At 35.8% G+C, this 24,907-nt stretch overlaps 1 protein-coding gene across 5 annotated transcripts in view; it reads left to right on the plus strand.

Moving 5' to 3' along the window:
• The window catches only part of stard13b (StAR related lipid transfer domain containing 13b), an 84,373-nt gene that overhangs the window by 51,183 nt on the left and 8,283 nt on the right, over positions 1-24,907 (plus strand). For 3 of the 5 annotated variants that reach the window (XM_016568350.1, XM_016568357.1, XM_016568367.1), the window contains 2 exons: positions 22,425-22,496; positions 24,067-24,148. In XM_016568350.1, coding sequence (XP_016423836.1) covers positions 22,425-22,496; positions 24,067-24,148 — 154 coding nt within the window. Of the gene's footprint in view, positions 1-1,805; positions 1,969-16,691; positions 17,264-22,424; positions 22,497-24,066; positions 24,149-24,907 lie in introns of those variants that run through there. The other 2 variants (XM_016568359.1, XM_016568372.1) reach the window with 2 other exon arrangements.

Below are 24,907 nucleotides of genomic sequence, written 5' to 3' on the forward strand. Positions count from 1 at the left end.
CTGTTTGCAAAGATGTGGAGTCTATTTTCAGTCTGAAGACTTGGGTTGCATTCATGCAGCAATGGAACAAACGCTCTTGCAAACCTTCCATTCATTCATTCTTTTTTTTTTTTTTTTTTTTTTTGTATTGTTTTCATTTTATCTTTATTTTTTATAGTTCATATAATATTTAGTTTGACTTCCTGAGGTTGATAATCAACATTTTGTGAAGGTAAAGCACCTCTCACTGACCAATAGGAATGTTTTTTTTTTTTCATTTGCACAAATTCTAATTTAATGTGCTTTAGTATAACTAAACTGTGAGTGCCTTACATGTATTTTTTAATGAATTATACCTTTACCAATTTTATTTTAGTTATTCATGTACATATGCGACATGTTTAACAGATTGGCGAGTGTGTGATTAAGGACGTTATCTGTTTTATTGGTCCAACTACATAGAACATTTAGAAATAGGAAATTTGTATTGTGCAAAGTTCTGTTGCTCATGTAGATCTCATTTGTGTTTCATTGAAGTATCAGCATTTATGAAGTAATGCAGACCGCATTGGAGATTGACCAGTAGCCCTTGATTGACTTTTTAGAACAATTTCTAAATTTCAAAATGTGTGTGTGTGTGTGTATATAGATAGATAGATAGATATTACTGATACAGATAACTTCATTTTTCTTTTTGACACAAAGATAACGTAATTGTCATATAATCCATTAAATTATTATTATTATTTAAATTAATCTTTTTATTTTCTTATTTTATATTTTTAATAATTGCAATTGGAGCTAAGAGATAATTAAAACAGGAACATATATTAATGACACTTCTTATTTCATTTCATTTCTTTGACATCATGTTTTTAGGAATCTGTCAGAAAATTAAGGCCATGTGATAAATACACATTATTTCAGCATAAATAAATAAATAAATTAATCTTGTTTTATTTTCTTATTTTATATTTTTGCAAGTGGAGCTAAGAGATAACTAAAGCAGGAACTATTAATGTCACTTTTTATTTTATTTCTTATTTTATATAAAAAAATTTTATTGACATATAAATGCACATTATTTCAGCATAAATAAAGGTTCATGTCTTTCACCTACAGTTGAGACGTTTCCTGTACAACCTATTTTAATGTGTGAAATGGCCATTTTAGCATGAATGGCTGTTTCACAAGGTGAAGCCCCACTGTGCTCAGAGCAAATAGGGGGTTGGAGATTGAGTTTTCCAACACGACACCTTTTGTTATCCTTGTTTTCACCTACACAGTCGCTCCTAGGTCTGTTTTCTCTTTGTATTGTTCTTATGGATTGTTTGTCTAAAACCATTTAAGTTAATAGTTTTTAAGACCAATTTGTCTCTTTTCCTAACTACAAACTCCTCCTTAGCAAACTTGCCACCTGAGTGGGCCTTCACAGCAGCAAGCTTGTTCCTTTAGGTCTGGGTGTTTCTCTTAGCCACGCTGTTTTTCTTTTCCCCCTCCCACGGCCCCCTGCTCTCCAGCTTTCTCCACTCGCTCAGTTCACAGGCATTCCTCTGGTATTTATATTTCCCTCCTGAACCGAGCAGCGCTCGCACAGACCTTGAATTCAGCTCAGCCACAAGGCTTGCCCTCGTCATCCTGGCTTCCCATTGGCTCACCTCTAGTCACGTGACTAAAATAAGGGGCGGGACTGACAGCTGGCACTCCTCTGGAACTCTACGGACTCACATCTCACACATGTTGGCTTGTCGGTGGACAGATTACGTGACTGTTTCAGGTATTTGTTTTTGGGGAGAGGGGTGCCGGACGTTTTGCGTTGTGTGATCATGTACAGGGGGCTGCCGCGCACCGAGAGCAGCGAATGTCTGGGAAACATGACCCCAGAGACGCAGGACATCTACCTGAGGATGGACCACCTCAGACGGCGCTCCGGGTACAGGTTGGGCAGGATCATTGCCCGTCAGCAGCTGCTTAACAGGATAGCGGCAGGTACAACAGGGCATTGGTTACATAAGATTTTATGAGTCAGAGTTGCTGTGTTTGCGTGTGAGAGTTCCTATAGTATGTATTTAGGTTGTGTTTGATAACTTTAATCAGTTTTGGAAGCATGAAGACATTGCCAGTCTTGGTTATGATATTATGCATCCCTTTTTTTAGTTTATATAACAATTTGTTTCAGTTAGCCAGTTGAAAGCAATCTCATACTATGGATCAGATTGTGTCAGGTCTTATATTTTACACGCAAGAAATGTTTCTGTGACTGATTCATCTCTAGTTATTCAGTCAGAAACTAATGAACCTAGTTGCACATAGCAATGACTAGCTTGACCTTTAAACTTTTGTTTGACTCATAACTTTGTGTGGTTTAAATATTTCATCATAGCACTTTATTTATGTTGTATTATTACTGAGGCAGAAAAGAACATATTCTTACTTAGTGAGGAATCTGTATTTGTCGCCGTCACACCTCCAGCTGTTGTTTTCGGTGAGAGACAATGGTGGGTCATTCAGGTAAATGGCATTTGACATCTTAGCTCCTCCCATTTGCTTTGTGTTCATCACTGAGAGTTTACCTGAGGGGGTCTGCACACATTACAAAGGGATTAAGACCCTCGTAGACCATTCAGTCTCTTGAAGCACTGCCCTCACTTAACATATTTGATTAAGTTAAGTGAAGTGACGTGTGGCCAAGTATGGTGACCCATACTCGGAATTTGTGCTCTGCATTTAACCCATCCAAGTGCTTACACACAGCAGTGAACACACTCACACCGTGAACACACACCCAGAGCAGTGGGCAGCCAATTCTGCGGCGCCCGGGGAGCAGTTGGGGGTTCGGTGCCTTGCTCAAGGGTCTCACCTCAGTCGTGGTATTGAAGGTGGAGATAGCGCTGGTTTTTCACTCCCCCCACGAGAATTCCTGCCGGACCTGAGACTCGAACCCATGACCTTCGGGTTACAAGTCCGACTATCTATCCATTAGGCCACGACTGCCCCAAAACATATTTATAAAGACAACACCTTTTTATTTTTTATTTTTACCTGTAATTGTACATTTCATCTAAGAGAAAAACAGTATGAGACTTTATTTTTTGAGTTATTTTTTATTTAAGTATCATCATCAGCTGAGCTGTCTCTCATAAAGTTCCTTAGGGGAGATAAAAATAGACACAAATGGGAAAATGATTAATAGTTGACAGCTCAGATAATTTGGTTTATGAATAATTTGATTAGATTTTTTTGAGTTTATATTGAAATCTCAGACATTTGATTGTAGTCCTTTGATATCTTGGCTGGAAATTCTTTTTGAAATCCATTTTGAAACTCTAGAAGAGACGTGAGATTACCATTAAACTAATATGAAAAGCAGAATACTTAAGCAAAATTCTCTGTTCTCTCCTTTTAATCTTCTTGCTACCTAGGAGAATCAGTTGAGATGTTAAAGAGATCTCTTTTCTAATTGATTCCATAGCTCATTTATTTGGTCGGAAGATACCAAAAAATGTCAACAGGGCATTGGTTACATAAGATTTTATGAGTCAGAGTTGCTGTGTTTGCGTGTGAGAGTTCCTATAGTATGTATTTAGGTTGTGTTTGATAACTTTAATCAGTTTTGGAAGCATGAAGACATTGCCAGTCTTGGTTATGATATTATGCATCCCTTTTTTTAGTTTATATAACAATTTGTTTCAGTTAGCCAGTTGAAAGCAATCTCATACTATGGATCAGATTGTGTCAGGTCTTATATTTTACACGCAAGAAATGTTTCTGTGACTGATTCATCTCTAGTTATTCAGTCAGAAACTAATGAACCTAGTTGCACATAGCAATGACTAGCTTGACCTTTAAACTTTTGTTTGACTCATAACTTTGTGTGGTTTAAATATTTCATCATAGCACTTTATTTATGTTGTATTATTACTGAGGCAGAAAAGAACATATTCTTACTTAGTGAGGAATCTGTATTTGTCGCCGTCACACCTCCAGCTGTTGTTTTCGGTGAGAGACAATGGTGGGTCATTCAGGTAAATGGCATTTGACATCTTAGCTCCTCCCATTTGCTTTGTGTTCATCACTGAGAGTTTACCTGAGGGGGTCTGCACACATTACAAAGGGATTAAGACCCTCGTAGACCATTCAGTCTCTTGAAGCACTGCCCTCACTTAACATATTTGATTAAGTTAAGTGAAGTGACGTGTGGCCAAGTATGGTGACCCATACTCGGAATTTGTGCTCTGCATTTAACCCATCCAAGTGCTTACACACAGCAGTGAACACACTCACACCGTGAACACACACCCAGAGCAGTGGGCAGCCAATTCTGCGGCGCCCGGGGAGCAGTTGGGGGTTCGGTGCCTTGCTCAAGGGTCTCACCTCAGTCGTGGTATTGAAGGTGGAGATAGCGCTGGTTTTTCACTCCCCCCACGAGAATTCCTGCCGGACCTGAGACTCGAACCCATGACCTTCGGGTTACAAGTCCGACTATCTATCCATTAGGCCACGACTGCCCCAAAACATATTTATAAAGACAACACCTTTTTATTTTTTATTTTTACCTGTAATTGTACATTTCATCTAAGAGAAAAACAGTATGAGACTTTATTTTTTGAGTTATTTTTTATTTAAGTATCATCATCAGCTGAGCTGTCTCTCATAAAGTTCCTTAGGGGAGATAAAAATAGACACAAATGGGAAAATGATTAATAGTTGACAGCTCAGATAATTTGGTTTATGAATAATTTGATTAGATTTTTTTGAGTTTATATTGAAATCTCAGACATTTGATTGTAGTCCTTTGATATCTTGGCTGGAAATTCTTTTTGAAATCCATTTTGAAACTCTAGAAGAGACGTGAGATTACCATTAAACTAATATGAAAAGCAGAATACTTAAGCAAAATTCTCTGTTCTCTCCTTTTAATCTTCTTGCTACCTAGGAGAATCAGTTGAGATGTTAAAGAGATCTCTTTTCTAATTGATTCCATAGCTCATTTATTTGGTCGGAAGATACCAAAAAATGTTGAGTTCATATTGAAAATCTCAGACTTGATACTTTGTTTTTTTGGCTAATCTGAGCACAGTTTGAGACTTTTTGAGATGTCTTTTGAAACTCTAGTGTATTCATGAGACGGCATGGTCTTTTTTGTAGGAAACAAGTTTGTGGAGCAAAATATTTCAGAAAAATTCAGTTCACTCTTTAATTAAACACATTGCTTTCTAGGAGAACAGTTGAGATGTTAATGAGATCTCATTTGTGAGTTTAGAGTTATTGATTCCATTGCTCAGCTAATTTGGTTTAGAAAGAATTTAATGATAATTAATTGAGTTTATATTGAAATATCAGACCTTTGATGGCAGACCTTGATGTTTTGGCAAATCTGAGCATCATTTCAGATATTTTGAAATCTCTTAAAACTCTTGAGGAGATGTGAGATTACCAGAGTAATTTGGCAACAACTCTGAGAAGCAAAATACATAAGCACAAGTCTCAGTTCGCTCTTTATGTCATTTCTTTCCAGAAGAAACAATAGAGACATTAAAGAGAGCTCATTTTTTATTTGACTTTCCCATTTTTTCACTCTAGTGGACATACTTTAACTGACCTCATAGTCATTTCCTAGAACATTTCCTCAAGAGTTCTCATGTTACCTGACGCAGAATGTTCTGATTGTTCTTTGAAGGGAGATGTTCTCAGAGATGCAGGTATAAGTCTCATGTTCACATCTTTGATGGGCTGTGATAAGGTGTACGGCAGGCGTGTTGAGTCTTGTCCTCTTGAATTTGTGGTGTTTGGTTTGTCATCAGTATCTAGTTCAGGAGGAACACAAAACAGACGACTGCTGTTATTTAATACCTTCTCTATTTGTGACAATATGGTGGCTTCAAAACATGATGAACCTGCTGTGTCTGCTTTTGTGAGGGCTGCATGCTTGTTGATAAGTTTTAAGACAAAACCATTCCAAACAGGAGGTCTATTCACTAGTTATATAGACAAGTGACCTACTGTATATGGTATAGCATGTTCTTGTTTATGTCAGTCACATACAAACAATAAAAATGATGTATTGTTTGTTTTCACAGTAAAGGCTTTTCCTAGATAGTAAGGACATATTTTAAAGGATGTTTTCCTGTATGTTGGCCTGTATAGTGTGAGTTCAACCTAAAGGGGGTTGGAGGCAAAAGGCTTGTCACACGTTCTTGAATTCCACCGACTCAGTCTTGTTGACATAGACCTTAGGCTTGCTGCGATAGATGGTGTTTTCGGTTATACCGGTGTTAAGCTGCTACACAGGTTACGTCATTTGCCTACCGTGGCACCGCCCCCCACCGTCGTTTTGGCCTACCTATTTAAACTTTGTGTAGCCTAAGTAATTTGTTATATTATTTAGGCATATATGGTGTATTTTTATTCGTTTTGTTAATAAAAGTTCTGAGTTTGAGGTTGTTGTTGCTTGAATTGAATCAACGCCGAATTGCCGCTAATTTGAAAGTGAAAGTAAAACGCGCACGGTGCTCTTTCAAGCTATTTGAAAGCCAAGAAATCCGAGGAAAAGAGGGAAAACTCGAACAATTGATTGACGCTGAATTGCGGCAATTCAATTGCCGCTAATTTGAAAGTGAAAGTAAAATGCGCACGCCACTTTTACAAACCATTTGAAATCGAAGAAAAGAGCCACTCAAGCCAGTGGGATTCAATGGGATTCCTTGAAATGGTCTTCTCTGAAGAGCTCTTGAGCAACTGCAACTTTGCAATTTTTTGCAAAAACTTTGCAATCTCATATGAACATTTGATCTGGAACATCATCATTTTGTAATATCCTATGAGTTCAAAACCAAAAGGTGCATTAGGCTCTGAAGAAACCACAAGAAAATTATCGTTGATTTCCAGTCTGAGCGCTCATTAGTCAAGAAGACAGATGATTACCAGAGAACTTAATAAAAAGCTCGTAAAGTAAATAGGCTCACCAGGATTTATTCTTAGAAGTGACTCTTGTCCGGCATGGATGGAATCTGGTGGGTTCTCCTGCATAATTTAGTCTCCCTGAGAGTTCCTCAGATTTGGATAAGTTCAAGGATGGTAGACGAGGCATGGCGAAAATGTGTGTACTGAGAAAGGATAAATGTTTCCAGTGGCAAACCATCAGCGGCTGTGATGGTAAACCCATTCATCCCGAAAGTGAATGAGGCCAGTCTTATTCATTATCATTACATGCTTAAGAAGTTCACAGCAGTCTATGTAACTATTTGTGAGATTGCATTGTGTGTGTGTGTGTGTGTATGTATATATATATATAACATAAGCTACTTCTTTTTTATAAAACATTGTTGCATTTCATACATGGTGGGTGCTTTCTGTTGCTATTTTTTAACCTGGTTTGTGAATATGTACCTGCACAGCTGTTAAGGGTTATCTGTGTCACACGGGAGTGAATCATTGACAGTCTTCACTAATGTGTGCCAGAGTATGAATGCTGCGACAATGGATGACGTGACATATTAACAGACCTGTGGATCGTGACTTTCTCTGCGTTTCTAAATATAACCCTGGCGCGGACAAAGTCAGACAGAGATTTATAAAATCTCCAATGACTGAGAATTATTTCAGTGCCTGTTCAAGGATAGAATGAAGAATGTAGCCTATTTAATGTAATAAAGTAATTGAGTTATTTTCCCTTTCAGTGAATAGTGCTTTGTTGGCTTTTTCAAATATACTGCTGGCATGTTTTAAATATATGATGGTAATTAAGTTTGATGGCCAGAAGTCATGGAATGACTTCTGACTTCATGCTTATTGGTAGAAAAAAATTTATTTTAAACATTAAGATGTTTTTTCCCCGCTTGCATTGACTTAGACAGGGTTTTTAGCTGAAGAGAGACCCCTGTTGGTGCAAATGCAAATTTGCTCTCGAATGTAGCACATACCTCAGTGCTTAATTTTATAACCATTTTAGTTCAAAGTAATTGATACAGAAAATACCAGAAAGCTTATGTTGATGGTGTGGCTTTGAAGGTTTATTAAAATACAACAGCAATACTGTATGGACATGATAGCACCATGGTATTCCTTGAAGTCTCATATAAACACTATTGACATGAATATGGTATTCATTACCTTCTGATACCATCACATTACCATGGTACCAGCACATTACTTTTTTTTTTATAACAAGAAGTGTTATTCTTAGACACATAGACTTTGAGTGAAATTACACTTTGCTGGACTGACTAAGATTCTTTTTTACCTGCTACAGAGCAAGAACAAAACACATGTTCAACATCCTACAGCTGTGAGACATTGGCACGGAAAACCAAATTGCAGAGTGTAGTGAGTGTGTTTATATCACAGAGGAGTGTGAATTACAGGATACACTCTGTGTTCATGACATGGAAAATAGTTGTGAAATACTATTGATTTTAGGTGCAAAGATTTGACGTGTCATTATAACAGTGTCCGGGCTGTTTTTCACACTGAACACATATGTACAGGCTGTCATTGTGTTTTGTGTACGTATGCTCAAAACATTCACAAACATTCACACATGTCCTGAGTTGGAGGAAACAACTAAATGGAGGAAGTGACTAAGAAACAGATAAGTAACTTGTCCACTTATTATCCCTTTTATTTTATAGTAAAAAAACTAAATTTCCCTGAAAAGCATGACCAAAACTGAAAGTTCCGCTATCATTTACTCATTTATTTCATTGCAAAACTTTTTGACTTACTTTCTTCCGTAGAAAATGATAGACAAAATTGTAATGAAGTTACAACAAATGGTAACTACAGCTTTCAAGCCTCAAAAGATGTCCTATGATAGCTTTGGGTGAGAAAAATGCTAAATTTTATGCAGATGTTCACTGCACATATTGACATCTGCCCTAATTCCGTGTCTTGTTCTTGAGAGTCCATGATAGAAGTTGTAATGAAACTGAACTGAATCAAATGATTAATGGAAAAGTTTTGACTTGAGAATAACTTTCAGAACAATAAGTTAAGGTGAAACGTGCTCAGAACGACATGAAGGTGAGTAAATGTTGACCTGATTTTCATTTCAGATTAACTGTTACTCACTTTCTGTTTTGTTTGTCTGGTAGATTTATATTTTTCTGGTTGTCTAGTAGATTTATGTTTTTCTTCTCCTTTATCAGGACTCATTCATCTGTCTTGTGATAGTGTAAGCGTGATGATTTATTTGGTTTTCGAGAGGGCTAATCAACTTGAATTGAATTAACCTGTAAGCAGGAAGCTTTGATGAACAAATTCTGCTGAAATCCACGTTAATGTTGAAAATATACAAAAAATAAAACAGTGGAGCTTTTGAGATGGCTGTCAAAACACTTAAGCATGTGGGAAAATGGCTGTAGTCCAGCGTCTGGAAGTGTTTATCTGGTGCACAGAGAATGTCTGCTAGATGTATTTTTCAGGAAGCTCATCTGATTGATTTTTTTTGCCTTGTTTAGGGGATCTGGTGTCTGGAGGCAAGGTCCTGAGGTATTCATGTGGTTCAGGTTGAGCTGCCTTTCCTTGTATAGCAGCTCACTTGAGAGGTTTTGATAGAAGACATGTGTGACGGCAAGACATATTGACATCTGAGGTCAGGAAGCGAACACCTGCTGTATGGCTCCGGATTATAGTTTCTTAACACTTTTGGCCACAGCTTAGAAAAGTTTTCTCCATTGCCTCTCTTTAACGTTTCTATATATTTAGACTGTCAAGAAACATTAACTTGAGCTTTTGATGAAATAGACAGGCTGCAAAAATCCAAGCTGCGCTTTTTCTGTCACCTCACTTTGGGTAAAATCCTGAAAACAACCGCAACCTGTTTACGAAGTGTCACGTTTAACATTCCCCAGATGTTTGGGAACATTTGGAGCATTGAATATTACTCTCCAGACCCCCAATCCTTATTTAGCCCTCTCTTTTGGGCTTTTGGAGAGCTTAGAGTCACTGCTTTGCGGTTAAGAAAATTAATGATAAAGTATGAACATCTAGGTTTTACTTGAAACTGGAGGAGTGTCGGTTTTTGCAGTAAAGCCTTGGCATCCTTCATTGCAGTAGCTTTTCGGCTTGGTTCACAGCAGCCACAATGTTAGAAATGCGCTATCAATTTCCAGCCATGGGGCCGGTGAATTTAAGACCCGCAATGCAAAGACGTCATGGGCTTATTTGGTATACGGCTACACTATAATCCTCCCATATATTTCCTTTTTTCCTTTTGTGGAGGACCGTTCTGTTGTGTATCATATTTTACACTAGTCATGTCCGCTGTGACAAACAAACCAAAGCGATTTTCCATGGTAAAAGCCATCCAAATATTTACTAGACGAGGCTCTTCCACCACGTGCAGGACTCCCGAAATGAACATATCATTTTAAGCTGCCATTCTTTGTTAGGATTCAAACAATGTCGGCTGTATTTAGATTCACATTAAGGTCAGTAGTTACAATATCATTATTTATAAGGGACACAATGGAAAAATATCAATAAACATTAATAGTTCTTCAAAAGCCTCCATCTATTTTTTTTGTCCAGTTGTACTCTTAATGAAACTTTGCCATCATTTACTTAATTTGTTATCATTTACTTACCACTTATGTCATTTTACCTTTGTATTATTTTTGTTTTTGTTCTGTGGAATAATAAAAAAAGGTAACACTTTAGTATAGGGACTAATTCTCCCTATTAGTTGCGTATTAGCATGCCTATTATTAACATATTTGCTGTCTATTAGTACATATAAAGCACATATTCTGCATGACCATATTCTTCATCCCTAATCCTACCCAATACGTAAACTTAACAATGACCTTACTAATTATTAATAAGCAGCAAATTAGTAGTTTATTGTTGGTTTGTTAATAGCGAGAATTGGACCTTAAAATAAAGTGTGACCAAAAAATAGTTATTTTGAAGAATCTTCATCCATCGTTTTTCATAACCACATCTTTTAGCTTCTAAAAACGACAAAAAATGTCATAAATGCTATATTTTTAAGTCTTGAATTCATATTTTATTTGAGCAAAATTTTATTTTGTTTGAATTTGTTCATTTTTTATTTATGTATTTGTTCATTTATGTTTATTTATCTGTATTTATTTTATTTTTATTAATTACTTAATATATTCTTTCCTTCATAATTAACCTGAGAACATTTGAGACTGGATCATTGAATCATTTCAGCTTTGATTCAGGAACAAATCATTCAGCTAGAACAATTTGTTCACTGATTCGCTTCTCGAGTTCACTGTTTCAATGATTCGGTTTCAAATGTTATATTTGTGTTCCATGGAAAACACATGTTTAAAATGACATGAGCGCGATTAAATGACCAAATTATTTTTTTGGTGAGCTGTTCCTTTAAGTGCACCCGCAGAACACAAAAACGTATACACTGAACTGATTATTCTATACTGATTAACTATAGTAACAAATACCAATCCAGCCCTAAGAGCAAAACTAGCAAGAGTGACCTCAAATAAGGCTTACTCTGATTGAGATTTGTGGATGAAAGCGGACAGTCAGTGGGCGTCCTTGAACGGCTCAGCCGAGTGCGTTACCACAGCTGCGCCAGTCCTGTTTGAATTAATTTCAGGACAAAAACACACAGAGCGACTTCTGACCCAAAGAGCTTTATCAGCAGTCAACAAATGTTTTTCACTCTCAAAATCAATAAGCTCTCACTGTGTGCCTTGAAGGTAGACTCGCACTCCTGCTTTTTTTTCGAGGAAAGAGGCCAGCCAAACACATACTTAGGAAATCAGTATCAGAAATGGCTCTTTTGGGCTTATAGCATGAGTTAGATCAACTTTAAGTCACAGTCACAGTAACTGTCTGCAACTTCATGTCCATTTGTTTTATTAACCCCAATTTGGTGCTAACACGTACCTACTGTTTTTCGTCATAAAATGAGACTGGTTTGGAAGCCGTGACGTGGTTGGGAAATGAGTATTACCAGGGTGATGTGCTCCCAAAAAACCCAGCTGACCTAATCCGTGTTGTTTTTGCCAACTGTGAAGGCAGCGGTTCTTCCAAATGTTTTGTCAGAAAGAAGAATTTATTACGTCTTATCTGGAGGGCTGCTTTAGTGCGTACTTCCCAGTGATTGTAATTTCCTTTGGCCCAAGGCCCAGCTGTGAACCTCCACTGAGGAGTGGACGTGTGATATTGTGAGATTACAGAGTGGCACCTCTCTTTAATTTAGCTCTAGACTATTGTATGTAGGATGTCGCCCATTAGGGGTTCCAGAATCACCGGTGCTCGTGTTAATTAAAGCTTAGGCTGTGAAATAATAGAGGAGAATTCCCACACCGTTGCCACTATGACCCAGGGCTTTTCCCTGTGAAGTCATGTTTTGCTGCGCCAGCAGTCCAGACTTTGAATTTTGATGATCAGGCTGTCATTAGCTGTTGCCGCTGTCTGTCAGTCTTCACGCATCCAGCTGAGCACAAACAAATGAGTTGGATTCATTTGATCACATTCTGTCTTTCTCTCACACATGGGTGCTTCTTCAACTGTGGACTCTTGTGGAAATTGAACTCTCTTAGCACACACCTTCCACACCATTACTTGTCCATTAGCAGGATATATCAGGCATTACAGGAGAACTTTTTTTTTTTCTCTGAAAATAATTTAAATTTCCTTCGCATTTCAAGTTATGTTTTAATAGCATTCTGTCATGGAAATGGTGAAAATGACAACAAAAAAAAAAGTAAAAAAAAAAAAAAAAGTCTAGCTAAGGCTCATGGGTAACATTTTTATGTATCTTAAATGAACAAAATGAAATATTTTCACTATATTGGCACAATTAATTTTTTTTACGTTTTTATTTTTACTTTATTATTTTAATTAAATTTATTTTCATTTTATTAATTAAATTGAATGATGTGCAATAAAAATTGTATATAATAGATATTTAATTGAATGTTTTGTCTCATCTCATCTCAAGTATGTTCTTTTCTTGGTACACTGTTGTTTTCTTGGTAATCAAGTACAGTGATTTTTGATAAATATACATCAGTGTTATATTTTTTCCTCTCAAAATGTATGTGATTTTTTTTTTTGCTCTTTATATGTTAATAAATATTAATATTAAAATTAAATATTAAAATAGTTTATTCCATTCTTGTTCAGATGGTTGCATTTTTAAACTATAATAATTCATATTTTTGTTGAAATTTTTAATAAAGAAACACTGGCTCTGTGACAAAGATAAAGCTACATATCCATAAAAGGCATTTGTAAAGTGGCCAGAATAAATGATAAAGGCATGGTAGAAAGCTGCAGTGGACCAAAACGATCCATAAAAAGGGTTTTATTCTTTGCTTATGTCTTATCTTGCCTGGGGCACCAAATGAGCTGCCACATATCCGTTTAGAAAAATATGTACATGACGCTGATGCATTGGTCAGATGTGTTTAGGTACTGGGTGAGGTGACTCATTACCAGTTTATATGTGTTTTGGTGAGGCATGGGCGCTTCTTTGACGTCTATAGTCTCATCTGATGTAGACACATACAGTGAATGGTGTTTTAAAAACCCAGTGTCCCAAAATGTTTGACCGTACATGGCAATCAATCACATTCCGCTCAAACGCAGACGTGTTTATACATTTGCTGCCCTTTACACTATACGCATTGTGTGGTCGTAATCTAACCCCCATATGAACAATAGGCAGATGGTAATCTGAGCTGGATTTATGTCTGTTTTGGTGTGACACACCGTATTACTAGCCAGACAGAGCGTATACACATTTTGAGCACGTCTGCATGTCCCTGTCCTCATTACGTCTCTTTTCATGCACATGAGCCGCATTAACACGAGTAAATATTTAGCTCTTGTTCAAGGACATTACTTTTAGATCAGGATGTGGGATAGTGATGTACAACTGATGATAAAAGCTTTCGGAAATTGAACACAGGTTTAAAATCTTTTCATGTTTGAGCATAAAATGTCATTTTTGTCATATTATGACTATCATGAGCTGGTGCCAATCATGCTTCAACCACTGGAAAAAAGAAAAAAAAAACAGCTAGCCGACTCAATTTTTAAATGTTTTAAAAAGAAGTCACTTATGCTCACCAAGGCTGCATTTATTTGATAAAAAAAATACAGTAAAAACAGCAATATTGTGAAATGTTACAAATTAAAATAACTGTTTTCTAAATGAATGTAAATTAAATAATAATTGAGGACCAAATCAGCATATTAGAATGATTTCTGAAGGATCATGTGACTAAAGACCGAATGACTAATGACTGCTAAAAATTCAGCATTGCTTCAACAGGAAAAAAAAATCTAAAATATATTAAAATAGAAAACAGCTATTTTAAATTATAATAATATATTACAATATTGCATTTTTACTGTATTTTTTTATCAAATAAATGCAGCCTTGGTGAGCATGAGTCATCTTTCACAAAAAAAAGAAAATACATATTCACACACACACACACACACACACACATACACACACACACATACACTCACCGGCCACTTTATTAGGTACACCTGTTCAATTGCTTGGTAACACAAATTGCTAATCAGCCAATCACATGGCAGCAACTCAATGCATTTAGGCATCTAGATGTGGTGAAGACGACTTGCTGAAGGTCAAACCGAGCTATATATATATATATATATATTCACACACACACATTACTTGTAAAATAATGTAAAGATCTAGTTAGACATTGTGTATACTTACATTTTTGGCCCACTAATGCATGACTGTTTTTGATATATAGTTTTTCCATTGTATTTTATGACACATCCAGTGAAGAGGTTTCCACAGACAACAGACTCATGTTTGTCTGTCGTTTAGTACAGAAGCCAGTTTCCTCTTACAAGGAAGCAAGTCTGTTCTGACACAGTGGAATCAGCATTCGAAAAAAGCACGCGTTTGAGCTCCAAGAGGTGTCTGTCAAACCTGCGTCCCCTCGGGGGCATCTGACTCAGCCGCAGGAACTTTGTTTCTGTGCCATGAATTATCTCCAGGTGTTTTCCAATGAGAGCATCAAGCTTTACAGTAATAGATTGTGAGCTTGTATCACGGCTGTTTTCAGTCACTCACAGCCCCGTCTGGCTGATTCATAAGGCATGTTGTGTTTTTGTAGGGTGGTCGGTGTAGAGTCTCACTTGAGAATTGCCGTTCCTGGTTTTAATGGTGTAATTGTCTGAAGCCTTTCAAGATTCATTGATGAAAAATGTGAAGTTATATTAAGACCGACGTCACAGTGAGCTTGTACTCTGATATACAAATAAGATTATATATGCAAATAAAATCCCTCAGGGTTTATGGATTTTTTTTTTTGTATTTGCATTGCATGATTTATTGTGTATTGGATAAACAAGACATACTAAACGCTGCAGGATTTTATTTGATATGCAATCTTATTTGGATATTAATACTCTACATGATTCTGTCTAATTAAACAAATAAAACACTAAAATTTGTTTTTTTTAGTGCTGGGCAACAATTAATTGCGATTAGTCACATCCAAAATAAAAGTTTTTGTGTACAATGTATGTGTGTGTACTGTGTATATTTATTATGTATATATAAATACACACACATGCATGTATATATTTAAGAAAAATATGTTATGTTTATATCTTAAATATATTTATATAGAATATAAATTATATGAATATAAATATATGCATGTTAATACATGTAAATGTTTTCAAAATATATATATTACGTGTGTGTCTTTATATATACATAATAAAATGGATAATTTTATTCATAATTTTTTTCTGATTGATTGTAAAGTGTCCTTGATTTTTGTGAAGGTGCTATAAAAAATAAATAAAATAATAATAATAATTATTATTAAATTAGTATAAAATGTATTATTATTATTACAAAAATGAAATTATTATTATTATTATTAAAAATATATTCTTTTTTAGTTTAATTTTAATTTTAGTTAACATTTTTAATGTTTAGGGTTAAATGTTTTTATGTATTTTTTTTTTAAATAATTTATTTTAAAACATTAAAATGTTAAATTTTTTACATAAATTATTTAGTATGTTAACATTATTTACACTGTATAATTTTATATATTTTAAATTTTTAATATTCACATTTTAATAAGTAGTGATTACCATGTTGGTTATCAATATAACATTTATAAATAAAGTTTTGCAACTATGATCCAGCCCAAAACCATTTTTAAAGTAAAAACTCAATCAGACAACAAAGATGTTCTTTTGAGTTTAGTGGAATGTTTGCTGGCATTCTGGTGGCGACAGTCTTTTGTCTTCTTTCTTTATTGTTTGATCCCACTGCAGAAGCTACAGCCCACATAGGTCTTCCCATGAGGCTTTGGGTCACATTGCTGATGTATGTAATATTCGGTGGGCAGCAGACACTCAGCTGACACTAGATAATGTTACGTGCCATATCTCCCCCAGTGAATCACTTTTAATGATCGCCTGCTTGTGATGTCACATTCTCCTACGGCTTCCCATCATGCAGAGGGGCGTTGCAGGAATTTGGATCAGTTTGGTTTCCCCCAGTCCATCTCTCCCCTCCTGTTTTCCCAGCAACACTCCAGAAGTTTCCAAAAGGAGATTTTTCGCAGCAATGCCATAGAAGAACCATTTTTGGGTTCCCTAAAGAACCTTTCAGTCAACAGTTCTTAAAATAACCATTTTTTGGGTTGGTTAGAAGAACATTCAAGAACCTTGAAAGAAACCATAGATGTCTATAAAAAAAACTTTATTTTTAAGAGTGAGAAGTGCTTGCTTGTACAGGAAGATTTTGCCAACAACAAAGTCGCCCCTCAAGCTATAAAACTCAAAGTTAAGGGAGGTGAAACATCCTGTAGTCTTTACTAGATGAGCTAGATTGTAGGTTTGGGAGATGGATGGGATCAGTAGGGGGTTGATTACATCATAAGACGGCAAGAAAAGAAAGTCCCACATGGCCAATGTCCTGTCACTTGGAGGGTGTCCGAAAGAGCAGTGCCAAGAGAGAAAGAGTGAGTTGTGATGGTTTAAGTGGAAGAGCGAAGAAAGCACGCGGAATGGAGGGGGTAGATGCTGGAAGGGGGCTCGGACTTAAGAACCAATGAGAGTTGGAGTAAATCAAAGAGAGAGGGAGTGAAAAATAAAGGGGAGGGAAATAGGAAGTGAGAGAGAGAGAGAGAAACACAAAAGCTGAAGAGAAAGAAGCAGAAGAGGAGAGAGTTAGGAGAGAGCAGAAAAGATGGTTTGGGAAAAATAAATTCTGGTTTAAACATTTAAGGACACTTTTTTTTTTCCAGGATGAAAGTCTCTCGTAAGTAAATCTACGACTTTATCGTATTTCACTGATCTGTTTTTCCACTCCGTTGTCAGTGCAACTGATTTATTGCTTATTTTATCACTCTTGGATAATTCCCAGAATCCACACATCCGTGAAGCTTAATATTGTGACAGATTAAATAAAACAGAAATAAAAAAAATTCTATTTCAGTCTTTATACTTTTTTGCAGTTTCTTTGAGACAATTTTCTCTCAGAAATTGCTTCACAAATAATTAGCTGTGCCAGTTTTTTCATTGTATTAAGTTCCTAACGGGACTTGTGACAGCTTGCCAAAGTGCCAGCGTGTGCCATGGCTGACCTTGAGGGAAAACCGTATCCCGCCTCCTTTTACATAAGCTTATTCAATGAGGAAAGGCACCTTGTCTGTGTTTCTCACATATGTAGCGGCACTCTGCTTTTAGCATTGTGTCGTGTCCGTGCTGTGTTACAGAGTTATTGTCGTGGTGGCAGTCATCGAACACTGCACGCAGTTTGGTTGCATTTAAAAGCGAGAGTTTCCCCTGCTGGCGGCGAGCCAGTAGCTGAGCTCTTTATCCTTCCGATTCCATAAGAAAGGACAATGATGGAAAAGAAATAGTAGCTTTCGGGATAGTGTTACGGAATGCTGTGCGACGTGGAATTCCCAGCTTGGGTTTCGGGCTGCAGCTGTGGGACGTTGATAAGGATGCGCTACACTTTCAGTGTTACTGTACAGTACAGGACGTACAGTTGCCCTCAGCGCTCCTGGGAATGGACGCTGTTCCCTCACTTCCTGTTTAACCAGGTGAATGGCACTCAGTTTTCAGTTACAGGCGCTATGTTGACTGCCACATAGTGCTGTTGTGTAAATATGATGAACAATTTTCTGATATTTTGTGTGCCATTTTTGTGTTACTTCCACTATTTTGAAAGAACCTTGTTTACCCTTTTATGTGACTTTAGATGCGTTTTGATTTATAGATATGCATGTTCTGTAGACTCTGTCATGTGGATTTATCATTTGAGTTTTTATAATTTATAGTAATTTTACATATTGTTTTAATAAATGTTTTAGACAAGAACTGACATTTAAAGTTGACTTAAGTTGGTATCCACAGAGCAGGTTTTTGGTTGTTTTGATTATTATGTATGTTCAATAGCAATTGAACGGCAGAGTTTAGGTCCTGTGGTTATTTTTAAACAAAATTTTTGTAATGTACTAAGTTACAAATTGGCATTAGCTGAGAGAGAGTTTATTTTATACATAATAAAATAAAATAAAATAAAATAAACACTATAGGAAATAAACCAAATGATTTAGAATCAAACCAAATTGAATCAGAGAACTGAATCAAACGAAGAGCTTGTGAATCAGAATAAAATTGAACTGGTGAATTTGGGGTCAGTCAAAAGTTAATTTAAACTAGTGCTGTTATTAAGTAACGTGCATTAAATTATCAAATGGGACATTTAAAGACATTTATAAGGTTAGAAGAGATTTCTGTTTCAAATAAATTATTTTGAACATTATATTCATTAAATAATCCTGAAAAAAGATCAGTTTTTGTTTTCAACATTGATAATAATAAAGGTTTGAGCATCAAAACATAATATCCAATGATCAAGTGATGCTGAAGACTGAAAATTCAGCATCACATGAATAAATTACATTTAAAAAATATATTAAAATAGAAAACTTCACCTACTAGGTCAACCAGTAAACAGTGTTGGTGTAGCATATTTAGAGAAGAACCTTATAAAAACAGGTCCATACAATCAATGTTTGTTTTTTGTAGTTAGTCGTATCGTATTATTAGGGCTTTTGAACCTCAAGGACATTTTATCTGCTAATATTTGCCCGTATGTTTACATGCATTTGTTTGCTTCTGTCAGATAAAGCCCTCAGAGCTTCCTGCTATAGTTGTGCTGAGTGAGTAGCTATAGGCTGAGAGTTTCATGAAACTCATAAAGAACAATCTTATATCAATTGACGTCTGAAGCCTTTAGTTCTTCTCACAGGAGCTACTGAAGTGAACAAACCGTATTGTTCGGTAAAGGAGGTGACACAAAAGAGCGGTAATCTTAGTGGGGTGGAGGCTGCGCAGGAATTCTCACCAGGGTTATCCATGTTACTATCAATACGATGAATGGAAACCCAGGCGATTTGCTGTCTGACGCAGCTACTACTCTCTTGGAGGGCGGGAGACCCTTTTGGGGCATGATTTGGATCGTCAAGCAGTTTGGTGTGAGATTCAGGATGTATTGAGATTTGAGCTGTGCTGCTGCATCATTGTATTTACTGGAGTTGAATAAGTGAAGGTGACCTGATGGAGTCACTGCATTGCTGAATCAGGTGAGAATAATTCAAATGGTGGTTAAAGATATCTTGTTTGGTGTTCATAGAATATTATTGTTTAAATGCATTGGATGATATTTTATGGATTTATTGAGTGACAAATTAATTAAACCGGCTCTGGATTTTATCTGTGCATGTGTGTTGTCTGCATTTGTTTAAACTTGCCGGTTTGTGTCTTAGTTCCTCTCTCTGTTTCTTTCTCATCCTATCTAAACATCTTTGGCTTGATTGCTGGGGATTGTAAGGCGCTATTTTCTGTAAAGTTGTTTTCTGTTGTGAAAAGTGCTAATCAGGCACATTGTAATTAAATTGAATGTGACTTAATAGATGGTATTAAACTAAGTAGCAGGCTACGTTTGTAGATGTCTTTTATTGTGATTTGTTGACAATGAACTTGAGTTACTCAATAGCTGGTTGAAATGCGATGCAGGCTTAAACAATGGAAAGTATGTGCTTATGGTCTTTTATTGTTTTGTAAATATCAGATTTTGCTGTTTCAAGTCAAAACACTGACTTAAATTACTCTCTCTGGTAGGGATGTAACGATTCACTCAACTCACGATTCGATTCGATTCACGATTTTGATTTCACGATTCGATTCAATTCACGATTTATTATTATAACGCTTACTTTTCTTTTTAGGAGCACTTCTGCTCCTAACTTAAAAAATTTAGGAGCACGTTCAAAATTTTAGGAGCACCTTCTAATCAATAATCCAATATTTTATAAAAAAGTAGCCTTCCCATTACGAGGTGATATTTGACTCCTCTAACTTTATTAAAAGTATGTCATCTTTTGTCAAATTCTTTAAAAAATTATATTTTATAAGCTTCTAAAAAATTTTTTATTAAAATGACAAATTCATGATGATATTAATGTTTTAAATATAAAATTTTAAATAAAGAAATATTAAATGATTTAAATAACTGAAAAGATACTGATCTGTAGAGCCCTGCATCTAAACTTTTCTAAAGACAGCAAGTTCCCCTCAGACATGGATTCATAAACTACCCCTAAATGAATCGCGATTTGTTTAGCATCTCAACCGATTTGAATCGTCACATATTTGAATCGATTTTCAACCGGCTCGCGGTTAATCGTTACATCCCTACTCTCTGGCTGACGGTATTACATTTTGTGTATTTTGCGTAAATATGGTTAGAGCAGCTCTTGATTTTTTTCATAATTGTTCAGATAGTGTCAACTTTGACTCAGACTGCTAAAATTCCTTTCAAATCAATACAAAATAACACAAATTAGACCATTTTTGACATATAGTATGAGTATTATAAACCAAATGTGGATTGTATAATGATATGTTTAAAGATTTTGACGAGAGATGTTTGCATTCATATTGAAATCTTTGACTTTTTATTGCAGACTTTGGTATATTGGCTAATCTCAGCACAGTTTGAGACATTATTGAGATCTTTTAAGGAAACATGAGATTATTGGGTTATTGTTCTCAGTAGAAATGGAAACTTTTGCAAAAATCTCCATTTACTCTCTATTTATATCATTGCTGATATTTACAAGATTTCATTTGTGATTTTCTTTAAGTTTTTATATTTTCATATGGGATAATCTTGTGTTTTAATGACCAGGTGGTCTTTGACCTTTTTGGTCAACTCTAAACCAGTTGTTTTGTTTAGCGGCCCCACAAATCAATATATTGATGAATGTTCCATGCCCTCTGGCAGACGATATTAATTACACAGCATTATTAGCATTATTCCAAAGCTGACCACTAAGAGCTTCAGACATTCAGTCCTCAGACATTCTTGTACATTATGTTAACTCTCCATAAGCTCTACGTCAGCTGACGTCTGCTGGGACGTGTCACGTAAAAGTCTTTGGTTATATGAACAGGATCATGTTGCCAATATGCAACTGATCTCTTAATCCTGAAGATCTTGAACTGTCCTCATTTTTATCATGTAGGATTACGAGCAGACTTTACAGGCTCACAGGGCTGTGAGATTATCTTGTAACCTGGCTGGTTCCTGACCTACAAGAATAACCTTGTTCATGCAGTGGCAGGAAAAGAAACATAATTAAATCACACAGAACTGATTATGTTATGTAATACCTCCTCACTCTTTTTCTCTCTCTCTCTCTGTCCCTCCCGTTCTTCCTGTCCAAGAGCACACTAGCTCTTCTAAAAATAGCTTTGAAGATAAATGTCTATGAAACAATATGCTAGTGGTCCTCCTAGTTTCTTTACAATGTGCCCTTACTAGGATGCAAGTTTCCAAAGACGTTTTGTCTGTCACACTGCAATTGCAAATATTTATTAATTAGTATTATTGTTTTGTTTTACATTAAAGTTATGAAAAACATACTTAAATTCACTTGAAAACCAAATTTGCTCAAAATATTAGACATATATTAAACATAGAGATATAGTAAATTTCTGTGGAAAAAACTACTATATATGTATGTGTATATATATATATATATATATATATGAATAAAAGTTCTTCCTTTTTAATTATAGTATTTTGACATTACACTACTTAGTAAATTGCAATCAAACGGAAGTTAATGTTCCCTATATTGAGAGTCTTAAATACTGAAATACACAAGAATGTGGATAATTTTATTTTATTTTAAAATCTATGTGAATATGAAGTGCTTTGGCTTTGTTTTAGAGAGACATTTAAGGAAGATGCCTTACTTTGTCATTATGATCTCAAAGTTCGAATCAACTTCATGCAATCTGGCCTTCTAATTTTTTTCTATGTTTTTATATAGGCTATATATTGAAGAGATAGATACGTTTTATGAGTCTGACAAGTACAAACATTTTGTGTGTTGTAGAAATTGAGGCAAAGGAAGCTTGTGACTGGCTACGAGCGGCAGGATTCCCCCAGTACGCCCAGCTCTTTGAAGGTAACGCTTCACCACACCAGAACATAAACTTAGAAAACCTCACAAATGTTATCACATCCAGCTGTAAAGCCATAGTTAAAACTGTTTCGAGGGAGGCTCTGGTGCTCTCATTTAGATTTCGAAACAATCATATGACGTCAGTCAGCTCACAAAGTCAGCCTGATTTAGGGCAAACACACGCTTTTAATGTGGGATGTTGTTTCCGATGTTGTTCGAGACAGACTCATGCTAATGGGCACTTTAATGTCTGCCAGACCTCAGGATGTTAAACTGGTTTTAGCTTATTCATTTGCCCTGTGTTACCTCTTTCATACCACCTCAAAAACGTCTCATTTACTTAGACATTCATACCCCCAGATCTGAAAATTTCATCTGAAATGCTGAGAGGTACAGGTCACTGGTAAAACTGGTTCTGGTTAAGAGGTACTGCTTGAACATACAAGACTATGACATCTTCAAAGAGAGACAGAGGTCATGGGAATAACCTTGCCACAGAAACACTGCCATTTCACTTGCCCTTGGCGAACGCTTTTGATCTTGGAGTGTTAGTCTTTGGAAAAAAATTGTGTGAACACTCTATTTTTCTTTTCTTTTTATGTTTCCTTTGGGAAATATAGGTGGTCTGGGATATACTTTTTTTTTTCATTTCCTATCCATTTGAAGTGCATTTCCATATCTGAATATAATATAATATAATATAATATAATATAATATAATATCATATCATATCATATCATATCATATCATATATAATATCATATATGATATGATATCATATATAATATAATACTCAAAAGTCTGCAACTATGTAGGAAAATATATTGAGTTAAACCTGGAAATAAATCATTGGCTCACATTTTTTTGTACCAAAATTAACAATAATTAAAAAAATTAAGCATTTTTTAAATATTTTTGACAATAATTGAATTTGCAGCCTATTACATAAGAAAAATGGCGTCATGTTATACAACCCATTCTTTGTTAATTTTTAATATTAATACTTCATTGTCGTCTCATTGCAGACATGGAATCAATGTGCAGAACAGAATCTTCCCATAATGCGTCTCCTCATAAGTGTTGTTTTGGAATTTCCAGCAGTTTAAAACCAGAACACTGTGCCTCTCTCTGAATCTGGGTTTTTACGTTCCACAAAAGCAAAATATATGATGAAACATTTAATTGTACCAGTGGAATGTCAGCTTCAGCAGGGTCTGGATCCAGTCACCCCGTTACATAAGTTGGACACCATACTCTGTAGAAGACGTAATGGCTTCTCAAAGCCAAGCTCAGATTTTGGGGGGCAAACCCTGTCTCACTTTATTAGCATCTGGAAGTCTAAAACAAGTTAGCTACTCTCTTTGCCTTGGCTATCGCTCTGGAAAGAATGTGTTGTCAGGGTTTTTGTAAGAGTGTGGGCGCATGGATTCCTCTGTGTTTGCAGTGAACATGCAAGATTGACCTATTAGCGAATCAGAGGGAAATCATTACGGTCCCTACATCTGTTTTTTTTTCCAGTTTGTCTATAATGAACTTGATTGTTGAAATGGGATATGCCTGTGTTTCTTTACAGATTCTCAATTTCCGATTGACATCTCTCCTGTGAAGAAAGACCATGACTTCTTAGACAAAGACCTTGTGGAACCTCTATGTCGGTAAGGACTGAGGCATCTTTGGTGTCTTCTGTGCTTCCTAAACAAATCAGTCTAAATCAGTAGCCACGTCTTCGGAGAACCTAATGAACACCTGAAATCAGTCTCTAATCAAGAAGACAACTAACTCATTGAGAACATTCTGTACTGGGGAAATATAATGAGTGTAATTTACAAACTTTATTGAGTCAGTTGTTGCTTTAATCATGACATTATTTACTTCTGCCTTAGATTAAGACTGACATGAGAGAAACTACACCAGATTTTAGCTTAATAGATGCAATACACAATGAAAGCAATAAAAAAAGAGGAAAAAAGAGGACCTGTTATTATTACTAAAGACAATTTGATGATAATTAACTAATCATCGATTACAGAATTTCATTTAGATCTGCAACCACTATTTAAAACATTTATTTTGCAGTGGTTGAGGATGCAATGATGAATCAATGGCTTGTCATCAGTAATGAAAATAGGCTCTAAAAAGTCAATTTTTCATTCTGTCGTTGTGTATTGCATCTATTAAGCTCAAGTTTTATATAGTTTCTCTCATGTCAATCTTCTTGTAATTCAGAAGTAAATAATGTCATGATTAAAGCAACAACTAACTCAAAGTTTGTAAATTACACTCATTATGTTTCCTCAGAAATAAAGTACAGAATGTTCTCAATGAGTTAGCTTTTTCCTCTTGTTTAGACACTGAATTTGAATTCCCAAATTAAGATGAAAAGACCCTCCAATGACTTTGGTTGCCTTGGAGAC

Source organism: Sinocyclocheilus rhinocerous, unplaced genomic scaffold (assembly GCF_001515625.1).
Source record: "Sinocyclocheilus rhinocerous isolate Xijiao unplaced genomic scaffold, SAMN03320098_v1.1 scaffold1965, whole genome shotgun sequence".
NCBI classification, from domain to species: domain Eukaryota; kingdom Metazoa; phylum Chordata; class Actinopteri; order Cypriniformes; family Cyprinidae; genus Sinocyclocheilus; species Sinocyclocheilus rhinocerous.